At 40.9% G+C, this 16,909-nt stretch overlaps 1 protein-coding gene across 1 annotated transcript in view; it reads right to left on the bottom strand.

The window, feature by feature from the left end:
* Positions 1 to 636: 636 nt before the first annotated feature.
* Positions 637 to 16,909, bottom strand: part of LOC117442369 (protein-serine O-palmitoleoyltransferase porcupine-like) — a 28,262-nt gene continuing 11,989 nt past the window's right edge. Inside the window, exons 4-16 of the mRNA XM_034078368.2 lie at positions 16,512 to 16,704; positions 15,384 to 15,427; positions 14,782 to 14,963; positions 12,752 to 12,882; positions 12,577 to 12,597; positions 11,690 to 11,704; positions 11,487 to 11,612; positions 10,870 to 10,970; positions 10,382 to 10,458; positions 7,340 to 7,403; positions 7,127 to 7,212; positions 5,038 to 5,148; positions 637 to 3,997 (exon numbers count right to left, since the gene is read on the bottom strand). Of these exons, the coding sequence (XP_033934259.1) occupies positions 3,896 to 3,997; positions 5,038 to 5,148; positions 7,127 to 7,212; positions 7,340 to 7,403; positions 10,382 to 10,458; positions 10,870 to 10,970; positions 11,487 to 11,612; positions 11,690 to 11,704; positions 12,577 to 12,597; positions 12,752 to 12,882; positions 14,782 to 14,963; positions 15,384 to 15,427; positions 16,512 to 16,704 (1,253 nt within the window). The 3' untranslated portion in view covers positions 637 to 3,895. The remainder of the gene's footprint in view (positions 3,998 to 5,037; positions 5,149 to 7,126; positions 7,213 to 7,339; positions 7,404 to 10,381; positions 10,459 to 10,869; positions 10,971 to 11,486; positions 11,613 to 11,689; positions 11,705 to 12,576; positions 12,598 to 12,751; positions 12,883 to 14,781; positions 14,964 to 15,383; positions 15,428 to 16,511; positions 16,705 to 16,909) is intronic.

Raw genomic sequence — 16,909 nt, forward strand, 5'->3', positions numbered from 1 at the left:
CCTCCCTTATGGACAGATTGGAGGTCCCCATAAGGGGGATCATTACTTTTAGGGTGAAGACTTGGTTAGGTTTAGGGTAAGGGTTAGGGTTAGGCATGTGTTGGTTATGGTTAAGGTTAGGATAGGTTAAGTCTCCAGGAAATGCATGTAAGTCAATGTAATGTCCCCTGAAGTCCCCTGATTTATATAGCACCTTTCAAGCGACCTTGGGTCCCTTGAAAGGCGCTATATAAATCAAAGCTATTATTATTATTAAGTGAAGTATACATGGTGTGTGTGTGTGTGTGTGTGTGTGTGTGTGTGTGTGTGTGTGTGTGTGTGTGTGTGTGTGTGTGTGTGTGTGTGTGTGTGTGTGTGTGTGTGTGTGTGTGTGTGTGTGTGTGTGTGAGAGATATCAGGATGGTTACCAATTCCTTTTCTTTATGGCGGTCATGTTTGAGCGGGAACACCATGGTGTTTCAAAGTTCACTAAATCATCCAAAAGGCAATGAAAGTGGTGATCAGCCATTGTATATGTTCAAATGTCTGCTGTGAAGGATATCATGAAGCCTTGATGCAATCGAATGTAAAACTAAAACGTTATGATTGATGAAAGTAGTAGATCGGTCAGATTTGACCCGAAGACAGAATCGATCACAGGTTTGATGTAAAACTTTAATAAAAATATCACAGATGCATCAGTGCCTTTCACATTTACAGGGAGAAGAGTTGGAGTAGATATCAGAGTTATATCATTTTAAAATACTGTCATGTCTGATAGAGTGGTACGACGTCTGCAGAGAAACATTATCTCTAAAACACAAGATCTCAGATTTAAGAAAGATAAATATACAGAGTGAACTCTGATACAGACGCTCATTAAAAGCAGCAGTGTTAATAAAATCTGTATTTGAGGATAAATATTTGATGTAGTGTACTGTATGATTTCAAAATGAAATTGGAAGAGCCCATACAGTAACCCGAGAGAAATACCCTGAATCTAAACCGACTTCTCCAATAAGATCTTCTCTAAACAAATAACTACATTTAAAGGAAATTATCAAATAACACAGAAACAAAATCAGACAGTTAAGAAACTCCACCACAAAATTAAGTTAATTTATTACCGATTCGTTATCTTTAGCTAAAATTCTCAAAAAGGGGAAATCGTTGCTGCCTCGTAACCGCAACCTGTGCTCGTTTTATAAAAAAGGGAACGCTTTAATATCTGACACATGCTCGAGAGAAAAATCTGTCAACGGATAAATCTGGTGATGATCTGTTTTTTCTTAAACCCAACAAATCCCATGAAAACACCCAAATTGTTGTTCTGTAAACAAGTGTTATTATTATGTGAACGCCCAGTATGTTCATATCAGTATGGAGTGTCTCTACTTTAAAGAGTCCTCTCCTGCTGATGTTCAGGTGTATATCAGTATGTAGTGTCTCTACTTTAAAGAGTCCTCTCCTGCTGATGTTCAGGTGTATATCAGTATGGAGTGTCTCTACTTTAAAGAGTCCTCTCCTGCTGATGTTCAGGTGTATATCAGTATGTAGTGTCTCTACTTTAAAGAGTCCTCTCCTGCTGATGTTCAGGTGTATATCAGTATGTAGCATCTCTACTTTAAAGAGTCCTCTCCTGCTGATGTTCAGGTGTATATCAGTATGTTGTGTCTCTACTTTAAAGAGTGCTCTCCTGCTGATGTTCAGGTGTATATCAGTGTGTAGTGTCTCTACTTTAAAGAGTCCTCTCCTGCTGATGTTCAGGTGTATATCAGTATGTTGTGTCTCTACTTTAAAGAGTGCTCTCCTGCTGATGTTCAGGTGTATATCAGTATGTAGTGTCTCTACTTTAAAGAGTCCTCTCCTGCTGATGTTCAGGTGTATATCAGTATGTAATGTCTCTACTTTAAAGAGTCCTCTCCTGCTGATGTTCAGGTGTATATCAGTATGTAATGTCTCTACTTTAAAGAGTCCTCTCCTGCTGATGTTCAGGTGTATATCAGGATGTAGTGTCTCTACATGTCTCCATGCTTTAATGTTCAAAAAGCTCTTTATTTTTCTCATACTGCCTGTGCTGCAGCACCTCTTTTCACCCTCTGTCTGAAACCAGAGCCCAGTCTGCTCTGATTGGTTAGCTGGCCGGCTCTGTTGTGATTGGTCAACTGCTTAGTGATGTCTAAAGAGGGGAACTGTAGGTGCCGTTAATGCAAGAGGAATTCGGTTAATTATTTTGTATCAATATTGATTTTTTATTTTACAATGTAGCTTTTAAAAGACTTTTAAAAGACTAATTTTATCCTCGATTTCAATTGAATGCCTATATTTTGCATTTGGTATTGAGAGTACAGTAAGTATTGAAAGAAGGATTAATATAGTGTTGGCATATTCAAGAGAATTGTTGGAATCAAGAATGCCACAGAACATCACCAGCGGCCGTATCCTGAAGACCTTAAAATGTACAAGTTGTAGAAAAAAAACGTGAGGTGAGAGACTGGGAGGGGCGGGGGGCACATCTGGAGGACGTGTGCAGCAGATAATGAGCGGCAGGGTGTGAGTCCACAGGAAGAACAGCTGATCTCCCCCCCCCCGCTGGCGAGGATCGATCCAGACACAGTGAGACATCGGTACCTGCCGTCAATACATGAGGCTCCACAAGCAGAGATAAAAAGGATGCAACGTGGAGAAAAGAGGAGGGGGGGGGATTTCGTGGATATTAAATCCAGTTAGTTAGGATATATGCCGGGGTTGGAATAGAGATTTCTATTTGTGCAGCATGGATGAAATAACAGAAAATGAGTCTGCTTGTTAGCTCTTCCTGTTCCCGATTCCTCTTCTCGAAGTCAACGACTTTTTTAATGTGTTTGTGGTTAGAAGTCTAAAATAAGGTCTGTGGCTAACACAAGCTGAAGATATGTAAACGTCAGTAAATACCCCACAGGTGAATTTAAAAACGGCGGTTGCTAACAAGTGTCTAAAAGAGACGTCATCACGGCCAACATTAGCCGCCTTTAGCTTAGCAGTGGTGACGGGAAGTCATGTGACCGTGCTGTAGTTCCTTTATAGCCTAATGTTAGCCGCCTTTAGCTTAGCGGTGGTGACGGGAAGTCATGTGACCGTGCTGTAGTTCCTTTATAGCCCAACATTAGCCACCTTTAGCTTAGCGGTGGTGACGTGAAGTCATGTGACCGTGCTGTAGGTCCTTTATAGCCCAACATTAGCCACCTTTAGCTTAGCGGTGGTGACGTGAAGTCATGTGACCGTGCTGTAGTTCCTTTATAGCCCAACATTAGCCGCCTTTACCTTAGCGGTGGTGACGTGAAGTCATGTGACCGTGCTGTGGTTCCTTTATAGCCCAACATTAGCCGCCTTTAGCTTAGCGGTGGTGACGTAAAGTCATGTGAGCGTGCTGTAGTTCCTTTATAGCCCAACATTAGCCGCCTTTAGCTTAGCGGTGGTGACGTGAAGTCATGTGACCGTGCTGTAGTCCTTTATAGCCCACCGTTAGATTTTAACTTCAGAAATCATTAAGTAGTGTTAATATGTGAAGATTATCCTGCTGAACAAAACGTGTAAATATCATAAACTTGTGTTTTCCACAGAGATTATTTTCTACAATAATCCAATGGAAAAATCCCATTGCTTTTTGTGGAGGGAACCAGGGAGATGCTGCCTTCAGGGCCCTCTCTTTAGGGACAGCTTCTAATGGTCAGGTTGAGGATTTCAGGGTGGAGCGCAGGGAGTCAAAGAACACTAATATAGATCCAGTCCCCAGCAGGTTAGAACAACAGACTACCCAGCATGCAACCTGAACACTGGTTCTCCGTTCTCTTCCGTCTGCTGCAGAACAAAGTCACAGTGCAGACATGGAGCCTTTCGTCTCTCCTTATTGCTTCTCTCGCTCCGTGTGCCTTCATCAGAGGATGAGTCGGTATAATATCCAGGATCCGAATGTGGCCCAGTGGCTCATCCAGCTCAGCTCCGACCACTTCTGGATGGTATGATGGGTGATATCGTCCTGTGGGGGGAAGCACATGCTATGTGAGCTCAATGGGGCATGGGTGTAAACAAACTTTTAACATTTTTGGAGAAAAAAAAGATTTGGTATTTTCTGGACATCATTTAAAATCATGAATTATACGACATGTTATATTAACATCTTTGGATGTCTATATATGTGTTACATTCACGCCCATATGTGGGAATATATCTCTATACAATACATCTTTTATTCCTTATTATCAATAATGAATACAAAAATCAATCAAAATGAAAGAATATATTTTCTCTTAGTTAAGATGTTTTTTTGTGTCGCCAATTTTACAAAGAAAAATTCAAATGACTCATCGTTACTCGTGGTTCTGTTTAATTTAATGTCTTAGCAATTTTAGGACTTTTGAAAGATTGATTCAGGCGTTTCTTAAGAATTAAACACCTTTTAAGATCCCCCAAACCCTGGTTATTAACTTAAAATTATCCAACTGTATGTCAGTACACTATAAACTATAAATACAGCAGCTGTGCTCAATTCCCCATATAGCGCCTCACATATCCATATGGCACATGGTGTGCTGTACAGTGAGTACAGTGCACACACACACACACACACACACACACACACACACACACACACACACACACACACACACACACACACACACACACACACACACACACCACACACACACACACACACACACACACACACACACACACACACACACACACACACACACACACACACACACACACACACACACACACACACACACACACACACACACACACACACACACACACACACCACACACACACACACACACACACACACACACACACACACACACACACACACACACACCCTGGAGACTTATCCTAACCTTAACCAACACATGCCTAACCCTAACCAAGTCTTCACCCTAAAATGAATGATTCCCCTTATGGGGACCTCCATTTTGTCCCCATAAGGGAAGCGAGTCCCCACACGTGACTATGTAAACAGATTTAGGTCCCCACAAGTATAGTAATGCTAGGACACACACACATACACACACCCACCTCCTCCTCATCCATGTAGTCGACGCTGGAGTTGAACACGGAGCCCAGGTAGGTCAGGTGGAGGATCGCCAAAGCACTGAAGGCGATGTTGATCAAAAACACCCAGAGACCCTGCAGAGGGAGAGACAGGTTAGAAAAAAGGACTCCAAATAATATTTCAGACACGTCATCCATATCTATTACAAAGCAATGTCGACCTTCTATTTGCGTATATATTTTATTGTTCTTACTTTTACCGAGTGGTTTCTTCGTTATATATTGTAGTATGATACTTTAAATTTATCTTTGATCAATTTCTGAAGGTGGAGCAACGGTTCCCAAACCCAATTTCCACCGTGGCAAATAAATTACTTTGATTGATTTTGGAATTTGAAACCACCATCATTTCTAGGATGTTTAAAGTATCATCTGTAATATGCTGCCACCACTGCAGGCAAGCTGTTCCCGGCATAAATCATAATTACCCCCCCCCCCCCCTCCCCCCGCTGCTCTTGATGTGTGAAACCAATATAACAGGAGGGATTTTTGCTGGGCGCTCTGCCAGTAAACTCCTAAAATATATCAACTGAGAGTGAAGCAGACCACAGGAACTGCTGCAGTGTTTCTTCTGGCATGAAAACTTAGAGTGCACCTATCTTGTTTTTTTTAGGCAACAGCATAGGTCTCAGATATAAAAAATATATACAAAACATGTCTATGAAGTGTTTTGCTCAAAATACCAAACAGATCACCCATTCGAGCCATGCCTCATATTCCTCTATTTCACGTCCTGTTTCAAAAGTGCTGATTCTAGGAATAAAGCTTTAAAAAAAAAAGATTGATAAATAAAAAAGGAGGGGTCTGAGTTCATGCGGGACCCGGCAGCTACTGTCTAAACTAAATGCTGCCGTGATGAAACGCCATATCATGGATTATCAAGGATCTGAAACAGTCTGGAGCTCAAAGGCTTTCTCTCTTGCCGGTTACACCACAAGGTGAGTTCCTTTTTACTTCCTGCTTCTTCACACACATGCTCTCCAGTACAGGTTAGCTCTGAGTGTTAGCGATGCTAATGTGAACACCGACCATATTACGTCCAAAACAGTCGGGCATTGTTTCTGATAGCAATGTTTCTGATTGGGCCGTGGGTCCACATTTCAGATATTACGTCATATCGGACGCAAATCTGGATCAGCTCCGTAGTTCCCCGTTTTTAGAGATTTGGGTACGGAGGAAAAGAGAGAGGGGTTTATTTTCTAACGCTGCGTGAGTTCCCTGACTCACCGGGGACACATATTTATGTATAGAGACATCAAAACGTGCATTTTGCATGATAGGTCCCCTTTAATTTGCACAATAGTTTCATATTATTTTAGATAGTCTTACAAAAATAGACACTTTCTCATGTGTACTGAAATAAATTGCCCCCTGAAGGTGTTAAATTATACAGCTTGTTATAGGGTAAAGTCAAAGGGAAAGTTATAGGGGTCATATTTTTGAATATAGGCAGAGTAACAATAGACTTTTCTAATAGAAACTGGGCCAGCAGATTTACTTTGAAGCTGCCAGCAATGCCAGAGGAAAGGCCATTTGAACAGATCAAATAATTAAATGAAAAACAGGAATTTAACATGTTTATTGTATTTTCAAATATTTTAATTATTATATATAACGGACATTGTTTTTGTAATTAAAATACATATTGTGATTATTTTATATTTAGGTTTTGTGATTCTTATACTTGATTTACTTTATTTTTTATTTCCACTTTTCTATGGGAAAATAGATAGAGGAAAATCAGGAGATTAACATATTGTTATTACATCTAAAATGAAGGTAATTATAAATAAATAAAAAATGCAGATAAATAAATAAATTATATACATCTAATAATAATAAAAAAAATTCTAATAATAACTTGTAATAATAATTTAAACATAACATATTTTTGTATTTGCATGATAACTATTGAAAAGAAAATCTTTGAAAACTATTACTTAAATAAATGATTGCTATTACTTTAATATAACCGTCTGAATAGCTCCTCTGCTAATCCTAAAGCCCTGAAAATGAAACCCCGCTCTGAAAGGACAAAGAGAGGAAGATGCACCTTTTTGTTCCGGTGAGTGCAGTGTGGCAGACATTTCTTTGACAGAATACAAGCATTAAAGATGGCTGCGAGCCTTTTCCGCAACACTGAAACACAAAACGAGAGCAGAGCATGAAGGAGGAGGCAGAGGAAGAGCAGCTCTCCATCCAGGAGAGGGAAATCAAAGCGCTGAACAGAAACGGTGTTGTAATGTGGAAAATACAGAAACATTACTGTGCTCGATGTACGTGATGAAGCCGAGAGAGAGGAGCACCGCGCCCAGATGGAAACTCAAACCCTGCAAGATACGAGAGTTCAAATGTAAACAATGCACTTCAGACACACAGCACAGGTATAAGGTATAGTTGATTGACAAGAATGCAGGGTTGTTGGTTGTTCCTAAAAGTACAATGGGAGCCAGAGCCTTTTCTTATCAAGCTCCACTTTTGTGGAATCAGCTTCCAGTTTGTGTTCGGGCGGCAGACACCCTATCCGTTTTTAAGAGTGCGCTTAAGACCTTCCTTTTTGATAAAGCTTATAGTTAGGGCTGATTAGATTCAGCCCATAGTTTTGCTGATATAGGCTTAGTTTGTCGGGGGACATCTTACTTCTTCCTTCTCTCTGTCTGTACCCGTGTACTCTCATGTTCCGATTAACCCAGCTTCCCCAAATGTCTTTCTTTTTGGTGTCTATATACGCCGGGATCCGGAGTCATGGATGATCCTGCGGTCCTGTGTCCTGGATCGCGAGCCCTGGATCGCGAGTCGTGGCTGTGGTCCTGGATCATCGGTCCTGGATGGACATCCTCGTGGATTCATCTTCCTATTATACACACATGCATTTCCAAACATTTGGACTACCTATGTTGCAAATGTATTATCTTTTCAATTTACACACGGCATCTATTGCACGTCTGTCCGTCCTGGGAGAGGGATCCCTCCTCTGTTGCTCTCCCTGAGGTTTCTCCATGTTCCCCTTTAAACTGTGGGTTTTCTCCGGAAGTTTTTCCTTGTACGATGTGAGGGTCTAAGGACAGAGGGTCTGAGGACAGAGGGTCTCAGGACAGAGGGTCTAAGGACAGAAGGTCTAAGGACAGAGGGTCTAAGGACAGAGGGTGTTGTATTGTCATACTGATATTCTGTACACACTGTGAAGACCACTGAAACAAATGTTGCTATATAAATAAACATTGATTGATTGATTGATTGATTGATATGGTTTAAAATGGCCCCGTTATGCCTTTTGGGGGGTTTCCCTTTCCTGTAGTGGGTTATGTTTGTGTGCATGTAAATGGTCTGCAAAGGCTAAAATCCACATTTTGTTAAATGCCTGAAAGTCGTGACTTCACAATATACCACTCGCGCTCCAACACATTGTACATGATAGGCTAAGGGGCGGGACATCTCTAGGCGGTTGACCAATCACAACAGAGCCGGCCAGCTAACCAATCAGACTGGGCTCTGGTTTCAGACAGAGGGTGAAAAGAGGTGCTGCAGCACAGACAGGATGAGAAATATAAAGAGCTTTTTGAACATTAAAGCATGGAGACATGAAGAGACACTACATACTGATATACACCTGAACATCAGCAGGAGAGGACTCTTTAAAGTAGAGACACTACATACTGATATACACCTGAACATCAGCAGGAGAGGACTCTTTAAAGTAGAGACACTACAAACTGATATACACCTGAACATCAGCAGGAGAGGACTCTTTAAAGTAGAGACACTACATTCTGATATACACCTGAACATCAGCAGGAGAGGACTCTTTAAAGTAGAGACACTACATACTGATATACACCTGAACATCAGCAGGAGAGGACTCTTTAAAGTAGAGACACTACATACTGATATGAACCTGAACATCAGCAGGAGAGAACTCTTTAAAGTAGAGAAAATACATACTGATATCATCAGCAGGAGAGAACTCTTTAAAGTAGAGACACTACATACTGATATGAACCTGAACATCAGCAGGAGAGGACTCTTTAAAGTAGAGACACTACATACTGATATACACCTGAACATCAGCAGGAGAGAACTCTTTAAAGTAGAGACACTACATACTGATATGAACCTGAACATCAGCAGGAGAGGACTCTTTAAAGTAGAGACACTACAAACTGATATACACCTGAACATCAGCAGGAGAGGACTCTTTAAAGTAGAGACACTACATTCTGATATACACCTGAACATCAGCAGGAGAGGACTCTTTAAAGTAGAGACACTACATACTGATATACACCTGAACATCAGCAGGAGAGGACTCTTTAAAGTAGAGACACTACATACTGATATGAACCTGAACATCAGCAGGAGAGAACTCTTTAAAGTAGAGAAAATACATACTGATATCATCAGCAGGAGAGAACTCTTTAAAGTAGAGACACTACATACTGATATGAACCTGAACATCAGCAGGAGAGGACTCTTTAAAGTAGAGACACTACATACTGATATACACCTGAACATCAGCAGGAGAGAACTCTTTAAAGTAGAGACACTACATACTGATATGAACCTGAACATCAGCAGGAGAGGACTCTTTAAAGTAGAGACACTACAAACTGATATACACCTGAACATCAGCAGGAGAGGACTCTTTAAAGTAGAGACACTACATACTGATATGAACCTGAACATCAGCAGGAGATAACTCTTTAAAGTAGAGAAACTACATACTGATATACACCTGATCATCAGCAGGAGAGAACTCTTTAAAGTAGAGCAACTACATACTGATATACACCTGAACATCAGCAGGAGAGGACTCTTTAAAGTAGAGACACTACATACTGATATACACCTGCACATCAGCAGGAGAGCACTCTTTAAAGTAGAGACACTACATACTGATATACACCTGAACATCAGCAGGAGAGGACTCTTTAAAGTAGAGACACTACATACTGATATACACCTGAACATCAGCAGGAGAGAACTCTTTAAAGTAGAGAAACTACATACTGATATACACCTGATCATCAGCAGGAGAGGACTCTTTAAAGTAGAGACACTACAAACTGATATACACCTGAACATCAGCATTATAGGGCCCCTTTAATGTTACTTATTCTGTATTGTGTTATATTGCGCACTTCACTGAAATATATTTTTCTATTGGTAATTTGTGTATATTTAGTTTACATGTTTATTTGTAAACATGTTACTGAAACAAAACAATTTCCCAATCTGGGAACAATAAAGTGCATCTAATCTAATTTAATCTAATCAAACACTGTAAAACATCGACACTCTGAGTACTCACGTGCAGCAGGGCGCTGGCTGTGTACGTCACCATGATGGCGGAGAACGTCCCGAATTTTAGAGCGCTCTTAAAAACATCTGTGAGACGAGAGCATCGGCAGAGAGTCAGTTTTCAAGAGCCGTTAGCATGTTCATGATGAGACAAACACTACACAGCTGCTGCCATAATCAGTGATTGCTCAAGTAGAAGTACAGATACTCGGGTTTAAAAATACTCTGGTAAAAGTAGAAGTACTGACTAGACTTCTTTACTCAAGTGAAAGTAAAGAGGCTTTGAAGTGTACTTCAGTAAAAAGTACCCATAACTAGCAGCTGCTTTAAAGAGTACCTGACCTCCCTTTATATTAATAGAACAATAAAGTCATTGTTAGCTAATGAATGTTTCCATGCTGAACAACGGCAACATGACAACGTTTCCATTGGTCCCTCTTCTTTAGAGAAGACCAGGAAGTGATGGATACACGGATCGTGTTCGAGCTGAAGACTCACAGGTGTGCAGGAAGCGAGACATGGGCAGGTTCCAGGAAGTCACCACCTCCACCGTGGAGCGAGGGAACTCGATGCTCAGAGGCTTGGAGACGCTCAGATCCCTGACACACACAGAGGGGAAGAGCGGTCATTATCACGAGAATGAAGGGGAACACACTGAAAACATGCTGCTCCAAAAACAAGCTGTTTTCACTCGAAATAAGTACAAAAATCTGAAGTGAAAATGTGCTTGGTAAGATTTCTTGAAATAAGATGGGATATGTAGATCAATCAGATCTTGTAATTAGCGGACAGAACTAGTATTGAACTATAGTTGACCAGAATCAGGACATTTTGTGTTTCCATATGAGCCGCACAGGCTCAAAGGCGTTCTGTTTTCAGATGTTATTTGGTGATTCTCTAATAAATATGTAAAAAAATATGTGTTTCATCTGAGAAACAACTCAAAATAAGAGTTTTTGACTCAACAGGATGAGGCATCGTCTAAAAACAAGACCCGATATCTCCCTGCAGTGTGACTTCTGGAGTTATTGTGTCTGATATCCGGTGTAGAAACATATTCTGACTAGATATTAGACACATATACTTTCTGTCGTGTGTTGCCCTGCAGCTCTGACCATTTGAGGTTCTCCTTCTCCTCGGTGAAGCCCGCTCCGGCCAGAGTCGCAGTCGTCTCGCTCAGATAACTCACAAAGTAATTACTGAAGTGGAAGGACATGGTGTTCTCGTACGCCAGCAGCCACCTGAGGAACAGACATTGCTGAGTTCAGGTTCAATTTAACTTTAAATGTATTATAATTCAACATTTAAAAACACGTACTTTGCTGGCGTTCCCCTGAGAAGCAACAGAATAAAGAGAGAAAGTGTAGAAGTTAGTGATACGTTACATTAATTTGACGTTTTACTCAAATATGACAAATTCTCTTTTCATTCCTAAATCAGCGTCCATGATTAACACTATTTAGTGAAATGTCTACGGTATTTTTAGAGTGAGTTGAAAGAGATTATCACGAGACAAAAACACTTTAAAATGTAATCATGTTTTTTTGTATTCGTGCATTTTCTTCTCTCTTAAAGGTGGGGTAGGTAAGTTTGAGAAACCGGCTCGAGATCGCTAGAATTTGAAAATACACAACCGGAGAAAATCTGCCACTTCCTCACAGAGCCCCTCCTCCAACACACACGAACGCGCACATGACCAATGAGGGCACGAGATAAGATTGTGCCCCGATGGGAGGCTGACAGGCAAGTAGGCCATTTGTTTTACTTTTTACAGTATTACGGCTTCTACAGATGACATTTTTTTATGGATTTTTTGTCAAAGCACTGTTATGTTACTGGGACGTTAAGAGCATTCCATGGAATATAACAAAAAGTGTATCTCGAGCCGGTTTCTGAAACTTACCTACCCCACCTTTAAATCAAAAATGGTGGATATAATTTAATTTCTCTTTAGTATTTGTACTGCAATTTATCGTTCTCACAATATTCAACAAAGTAATTGCATATTTGAGTCACATCATGCATCCGTGAGTATCACCGCATTTTTAAACATGGTGAAATATTTTTGATTGATAACAGAGGGAGACCTATGTATGCGTGCAGGTAAAGGTGTTTAACAAAAGAAAAAACATGCATCAAAGAATAGAAAACATGCAGACGGCAAGTTCTGAATCAAAGTCCTTGAGGTGGACTCTTCGTCGTTACCTGATCCTCCTCCTCTTTTTGCTGTAAACAAAGCATGTCACACATCAGTTATTATAGAGACAATAGTCGCGTTTCTCTGAGCGATATCCGCAACACTGGGTACCTCACAACACAACTCTGAATCGACCGGCAAGAAGAACGATGTGTGTCCCTACTGTCTATTAAAGTGTCTCACCCTCGCAGCAGCTTGTCTCCGTAGAGAGGTATAAAGTAGGGGAAGAGGTACGGAGCCACGCAGTTGGAGATCACCAGGCAGAGCTGACTCTTCACCCAGCTCACACACACCTTACTCAGCCAGGAGAAGCTCTGAGGAGGAGAGAGGCATACTCAGATATCAGGGAGTGAGAGAAAGTCTTACACCCCAATGTAGACATTCTTCAGATACCATTAGAGCCACATGGCTTTGTTTACATTCAAAGCTTCTCGAGATGTTTTGAATGAAGCTCTGATGGCTGTGTCGTATTTGTAGATATGTTGGTCAATGGAAGGCAAGGCAAGTTTATTTATATAGCACCTTTCAACACAAGGCAATTCAAAGTGCTTTACAACAAATTACCATCAAGAGAATGTCATTTAAAATCAGTCATTAAAAAGAAAAGATAATAAAATAAACATTAAAAGAAAAAATATAATAAAATAAACATTAAAAGAAAAAATACATGGATAAAAGTTACAGTGCAGTTTAAGATGTGAATAGTTCAATTAAATGTTACGATCTCAAGCACTTAGGAGATAGGACCCAATTGCACGACCCGGAAGACAGAGGTCAAGTATTTGTAAGATACTTTATTTTTAAATGAACAGCAAAAAATGATCAAACTTATCAAGACCTCAAAAAGGCATAGACCTGACCATGACAAGAAACAAGACCTTCCAGGGCAAAAGACAAACGAACCGACACTGAACACTGGGAGACAGGGACATTTAAACACAGGGCAACAAGACACAGGTGGGACCAATCAGGGGCGGGGCTGGCGCTGATGAGCACAGGAGACACAGAAGGGGTGACAGGTTGAAAACAATCAGGAAATTAGACACACCAGGGAAACTAACAACAGACAGGAAAACACCGGGGAAAAGACCAGACAATACACTGGGAGGAAAACATGACAATGAGAACAGAAACACACGCACTACCAGACACACAAAACTAAAAACGTGACATAACACAAGAATCATGACATTAAAAGCAGCGGCAAAAAGAAAAGTCTTCAGCCTGGATTTTAAAGTAGTCAGAGTTGCAGCGGACCTGCAGGTTTCTGGGAGTTGGTTCCAGATATTTGGAGCATAATAACTGAACGCTGCTTCTCCATGTTTAGTTCTGACTCTGGGGACAGAAAGCTGACCAGTCCCTGAAGACCTGAGAGATCTAGATGGTTCATCATTTAGCAGGAGGTCAGACATGTATTTTGGGCCTAAACTAGGGCTGGGCGATTTTTTCGGTTTTCACGATTAATTTGCATTTTTACTTTCCTACGGTTTGTGAAATGGCTGAACCGAAAAATCGCGATTTTAAAACATTTCTAGACTCCGCAGATTTGTTTTGCTTTAAGGGACTGAAGGGATGTATTTTGGGCCTGTAGTTAAAGAAACGCTATTGTTGATGCTTTTGTAATACAGCTGTGTGCCTCCGTTACAAGTGTGACTTCACACAAGCTTTTTAGTCGCGGTGAAAATGTTGCTTTCTGAAAGTTAAACACCAACAAATATGGATTGAAGGAAAGCATTGGGTAACATTAAAACATGCATGACGTTTTTGACTTCACATCGAAAGGGATTTAATTATAATAAGCTGTCAAACTGGAAATAGATCTGTGAATAGTATAATACTAATAATATCAGTGTAGCTTATTAAATTAACTAAAACTGTGAAGAAATATTGATTTTAAACACAACGAATAGACAGAGGAAAAAGAGACATTTTGATAATCAGTTATGAATGGAGCTTCTGGATCTATGTGGTACAGCCCGATTACAAGAATAATTAAAATAATTAAAAATACAAATTAAACTTAAAAAAATGCTAGTAATAATAATAATAATAAAAATATAAATATATATAATAATATTACTGAAAATAATAATAATTGTGAAAAAATAAAATATAATATTGATAAAAATATTGCAAAAAAAAAAAATAATAATAATGGAAACAAATAATAATAATAACAACAACAACAACAACAGAGTCTGTATCACACTGACCAGCCTCCGCCCCTCCACAGCCTCTCTGTAGCTGTTGAAGCTGATCCAGGGCCCGAAGATGACCGTCCCCACAAAGTAAATGTACCCCATGAACTCGAGGGGCGAGGGGACGCTGGAGACCACTCCTCGGTCCAGATCGAAGGCCAGAGAGATCGCCTTCATCGCCACCACCATCTGAGAACCTGGAGACAACAGCAGCAAGGTTTCATCGGCATAATGATCAATCACTACAGCGGCCATGTTGGGAACGGACATCTGACATACCAGTAAATAGTATTAAATAGTATTTCTCTTTACAAAGGGCATGTTTGGGAATAGGTGAGCATCCTGTTGCATAAAACGTTCCCAATTCTGTTCAATTCAACACGATTTTTCTCAGCTTTTAGATTATGTGTTCACTGTGAATGCATGCAAGAAGAAATAGGTACATTTCTTCGATAATTCAAGGTGAAGGGGTGAGTGATTGATATCCAAATTATCATGAAACATTTCTAGATTCCAACACAAGACCATGATCACTGCTAGACTTGAAGGTAAAACCACTGCATCGCTTTTATCCATCAGACATGTGTTGAACGATGCTGGAAACACGCTTGTCCTACCTCTCATCTTGTGCCAGTTGGTGGTGTCCATCATGTGCAGCTCTCTGATGAAAATAAACAAGAACAGCTTCAGTTTGAAAGGTCATATATATTTCTATAAAAACCTGTCTGAAAATGAGCTGATCAGATTTCGGCCACTTTATGATGTCATAACGATGTGTTGGCTTGAGTAACCATTAGCCAATCAGCAACCAAGGTAACCCCCCCCCCACCTTATCACCTGAATCTCCTCCTAGAGCACCATTAGGCGCTTTTTCACAGCAAGTACTTTTCCCAGGAATAGTTCTCGGAGCTCTTTCGTTCCGGAACTATCTAGTAGATCGCGTTCACTCCGGAATAAGTCCCTGAGGGAGGATTAGGCAACTGAAGCCGCTGACGTCACTTCTTCTTCTTCTGCTTTGGGTTTACTGGCAGGCCGCAAACAACTTCACGGCGTATACTGCCGCCCGAAGTCCCGGGTAAATCGGCAGAAGCGCCGACACCTCCTCCTCATCACTCCCCCGCTCCAACGTTTTATTTTGTGTTGCCATAAGTTAGTCTCTCTCCGTTGGTGCGCTGGGCTAATGCTAATAATGCTAATGCGAGCAAATAAAATGGCGGCTTCCCAAAACTTTTCGGAGTTTTACGGGGCATGGTTTGCAATCCGCCCAGCCAATCAGAAATTGGAACCTTTTCCTCCCCAGGAAAGCACCACCTCTCTAGCAGGGACGGAAAAGGGGGGAAAAGGTTCCCGAGAACTAGGTTCTAGTTCCAGATCTTTTTGGTGTGAACGCAAAATTCCAGGAACTATCGGAACTATTCCTGGGAAAAGTACTCTGTGTGAAATCCAAACCAAACCAAATCTCTCTCAGAGGGGCGTGGGGAGGGACTCCTTATTTTCATCTAAAGTAACAGACAGAGAATCAGCACTTTGGAAACAGGGCTGAAACAGAGGGGATTATGGGTAATGCTGCACTGATCTGTTTGGTGTTTCAGCCAATCAGAGACAGGCTCTGTATATATCTGAGACCTGTGATATATTGATGAAAAACAGTACAATAGGGAACCTTTAATGTCTTTCTCGCCACAAATTAAACTTCCCTGCAACACTGATTTGTAATCGTAGACGTGATGTGACGCCGCTCTCACCCCAGCAGCAGGTAGATGAGCACGGTGATGGAGAGGAAGGTGCCTCTCATGGTGGAGTGTCTGCAGAGGAAGAGGAAGAGGTAGCAGAGCAGGCTGAGCAGCACCACCCAGATCATGTGCAGCTCGAAGAACAGGTAGAGGGTGTAGAAACCCCCGGCAACCGTAACCAGGTGCTTCAGGAAGGACGGGAGGCCTGAGGGGCAGAGAGAGAAATATGAGAGAAGCGCAGTTACATTTAAAGAAAAATGTCTGACATGTTTACGAGTGTGTCACAAGTCGTCACATCTTGCACTAAAGTACATTCTCAAAGATATTGAAGTGACTGTTATTTTGATTGTTGTGCTTTTATTTATGTCTTAATGTGTGCATATGTATAAATGTGTCTCTTGATTGTGTAT

Source organism: Pseudochaenichthys georgianus, unplaced genomic scaffold (assembly GCF_902827115.2).
Source record: "Pseudochaenichthys georgianus unplaced genomic scaffold, fPseGeo1.2 scaffold_418_arrow_ctg1, whole genome shotgun sequence".
Taxonomy (NCBI): domain Eukaryota; kingdom Metazoa; phylum Chordata; class Actinopteri; order Perciformes; family Channichthyidae; genus Pseudochaenichthys; species Pseudochaenichthys georgianus.